The following is a 3,731-nucleotide window of genomic DNA, read 5'->3' on the forward strand; positions in this document are numbered from 1 at the left end:
AATTACATATTACCTTGACCTTTTATGTATAGGTCAAATTAAAAAAAAAAGTGGGCCAGGCCTTTGATATTTGGTATTCCATAATCAGACAGAGGGTCTCGTGTCATTTTTGATGATCTTTGACCTTGACCTTTTATGGTAAGGTCGAATGATATATATTTTTTAGCATTTTTGTTGTCTGGACCATAAAGTTTTTGTCTTTTGGCCGAGGCCTTTGATATTTGATATGATGGTATTCCATAATAAGCCATTTTAGACCTTTGATGTTTGGTATTTTGGCAAGTTTAATTTACAATCCTATGTTCACAACACTGTTCCTTGTTTGAAGCTCATATACATATGGGCGAATTTTACATGCATGTACCGTAAGTCTTAATTTTCCATTTTGAAGATGATCCCTAACATGTTTTTTTTTAAACTATGGAAAATTGAAGGGGAGACACCAGTTTTAGTGTGCTAAATTATTTCATCACTAAAGAGACATTATTTGTCGAAATGCGCGTCTGCTGCATCAAAATTGGTACCGTTTAAGTTTTACATTACGACCCCTGGGTCGAGGCCTCAGCTGGTGGACTGTTAGTCCCCGAGGGGCTCTACAGCCCAGTAGCTAAGTACTTCGTTACTAGCTTGAAAATACGGATGTATATTTAATTGCTGGGATAGAATTTAGAAGTATTTTCACATTTAGTTAGATGAGCAAATAAAGATAACGAACAGTGATTAATCTCATAAATCCTATATCAAGAGAGGGGCAAACATTGATCCCTGAAAACACCAGAGGTGAAATGATGTGTCTAGGATGGGTAAGCATCCCCTATTTATAGGTTAAGCCAACCATGAACCCTATATCTTCATCATGACGAAATAATAAGATACAATTTAAATTTATACTGATACTATTTCATCACATCTTCATCAATAAAAATGATCCGTGCTAATGTACCAAGTGCTTTATATCTTTCTTGATATATGTAGTCCACATCACGTGACTTCCCTAGTCAGAAGCGTCTCTTTCAACCAGCCACACTGCGTTATCAAAGTAAATTACATGCTTCTTCAAGTTTGTTCGAACATTTCCTGGTAATAGTAAATCGAAACAAGATGCCCATCATGTGAACAAGGAAACAATTGTATCATACATAGATATCAATGGGTACAAACATAATTAAAAAGATAATAAATAATATTCTTGAAAGTCTACCAAATCCAGTACACGACACTGCTGAAAGTGTTAAATGTTCTATGTTCTCTTAAAATGGTGGAACACGCTACCAACAGCTTCGTAATAGGGAACGCAGCAGCAATTCATGCAGTTGGCATACATCCTCTGGCACAGACCGCAGTTAATCTCGCAGATCTTCAGACATGGTGTGATGAACCAGATGTGGAAGAACGCAATGATAGCAAACTCACATCCCCATTCAGCGGCAATCCAGCACCCGAGGTAGAAAGTCAGCAGCTTGTAGAGACAGCCCTTCCACAAGTTGAAACAGGTGTGGGACAGTTTGTAGGCACAGTCTATGCTGTGGGTCCCGTCTGGTTCTCCGATCACATCATTGAAATGGAGAGTCTGAGAAAATTTAAAGAAATATTTGAATTGATATGGATTTCGATATGAATGAAATATTCTCCAGAGGGGTGTTAAACAATATTCAATCAATCGTCATGAGTTGAAGATGGACATGGAGAATCTTGAAAGTGGATATATTCTTTGTAATGAACTTCGTTTTCACTCAAGACTACAATGACGCTCTGTGATTGGATGAAATTAATCTGGTATTTAGACAGAAACAGGATGTTCGGAACGTCTTTTGAATGATATTTCTTTCCTATCTATCAAACATAATTGTCCTCGACAAAACAAAATACTAATTAGATTTGTTACAGAATGTCTACAGATATTCTTCAAGCTTTTAATGTCGTCAACAGATCGGCTTTACCTTGCCTTTCTATGGATTTTAATAATCTGATACATTTCTGTAGAGAGTAACAAACGTTGTAAGTAATCATGCTATTACAACATTTAAACCATCGCAGAGTTCTCCAAGTTTAAAAAGTAATCATGAGTATATAAACAGTTAGCAAGGGTGCATGTCATTAGGACCAAAGTCCAACAAAATAGAGAAAATGGTATAAATTCGAAATAATATATCTTTAAAAATCATCGAACTTTCAGGAACACAGAACATGTGATACGTGTTCTTATATGCTGTCAATTTAATCCACATTTGAGAAAAAAAAAGTTGGAACTGTTCTACTACTCAGTTTTGAAAATTCTTTAAGGAGCGAATCTTTGCCTTCCTGATGATTATTAATGTACAAATGTTACACTTACCCCGAGATGAGCGTTTAATCCATTAGGATCTCTGTTCTCCAAATCTACAGCTTCAGCTCCCGACATTTTGAATGTGGATTGTCTGAGAAATATTTGACAATGACTTCAGGTATTGGAGCTAGCTAGCTGTCGTTGACAAGGCTACGCGTATTTGTTTAGGATATAGACAAAGATTAATCAGATTTATTGCTAGATTCATGGATTGGTTTACACAGTGCAAAGGGTTATGGACAACCACTCAAAGCAAGAATTCGTATGGATATAAAAATCGGATTAGCTTTTTAGGTTTTTAACATGAAAACATGCTACAAGTATTTTAGGAGGATTATGCAAAGAATATCTATTAAATAATATTACTCTGATAGTAATATTTACCAAAAAAATAAAATACAACATTAATCCTGCAATGTTTTAAATCTTTCATTTGTGCAGTTCAACCTTTATGTTTCACACATTTTTACAATATAAAGTAAATTGGGACGTTTACGCATTATAAAACTAGTGGGTAGTGGAGTAAGTATGCAAAATTGTCACTCTTTAAAATTGTGTTTAAAAAAAGGGATTTAATTGATTTGATAAACTATTCTAAAGAAATTATCATTTTTTCAGACGTAGAACATTATTGTCGTACATGTAGCAACAAAATAAGAAAAAGATTTTATTAGATTTGATAAAGTATTCGAAAGAAACGATCATTTTTTAAGATGTGGAACAATTTTGTCGTACATATAACAACAAACTACAAACAGTGTCGGCACCAAATGCATTGTGTCCTCAATCATAGGACGTTACATTGTGCAATTTAAAGGCAAGTTTGTTTATATGATATAGATGTTTTTGGTTATAGTCAAATACACCTCTCAAATTGCGTTTTGCATGTGAAATTATCAAGGAAAATAATTTAGAAATAATATTTAAATAATCAAGAAAACACCACAGGTTAAGTCCTTAGCAATACACGTTGACAATAAATCAGAGAACTTCAAAACATGAGGGCAATGCACTAAACCAACGTTTTTAATAAGTGATAACCCGATCATGGTCCTTTTTTGCAGTTGTTAATATATGTGGACTTTATAATATTCGAAACATATATTTTATATATTTTGTCCCCATATAGCAAGGAACAAATTACCACAAACAGCAATTAGAGCTTTCTATTCATTTATGAATTAACAATATTGTGGTCCCTTCGCATAAACTAAATTAAAACGACCCTTCAGGTGTTCCGTCTATTACACTTCATTGACGGCTTGTGGCGTTTGTGGTATTTGAAGATTCCATGTTGTCTTCCAATGGTGGAACATAGACCCAGCAATCTTGTAATAGGGAGGAAAACATCCAAGTACTCTCTGGCACAGATTGCATTTAATCTACTAGGTCTCAGAATGGACTG

At 34.6% G+C, this 3,731-nt stretch overlaps 1 protein-coding gene across 1 annotated transcript; it reads right to left on the reverse strand.

The window, feature by feature from the left end:
* Window positions 1-1,240: 1,240 nt before the first annotated feature.
* On the reverse strand, window positions 1,241-2,401 carry LOC125653104 (caveolin-1-like). Its single transcript, XM_048882465.2, has 2 exons — window positions 2,336-2,401; window positions 1,241-1,570 (listed from the first exon to the last, which is right to left on the reverse strand). Exons 1-2 carry the CDS (start codon window positions 2,399-2,401, stop codon window positions 1,241-1,243), a joined length of 396 nt encoding a protein of 131 aa, XP_048738422.1.
* Between the last annotated feature and the right edge of the window lie 1,330 nt (window positions 2,402-3,731).

The sequence above is a fragment of the Ostrea edulis genome, chromosome 7, assembly GCF_947568905.1.
Source record: "Ostrea edulis chromosome 7, xbOstEdul1.1, whole genome shotgun sequence".
NCBI classification, from domain to species: Eukaryota; Metazoa; Mollusca; class Bivalvia; order Ostreida; family Ostreidae; genus Ostrea; species Ostrea edulis.

Excerpts from the sequence above, each read along its gene's own strand:
- LOC125653104 (XM_048882465.2), bottom strand. The coding sequence starts at position 2,401 with ATGTCGGGAGCTGAAGCTGTAGATTTGGAGAACAGAGATCCTAATGGA. Across the intron at positions 1,571-2,335 it reads GATTAAACGCTCATCTCGGG|ACTCTCCATTTCAATGATGT; the intron begins GTAAGTGTAACA and ends AAATTTTCTCAG.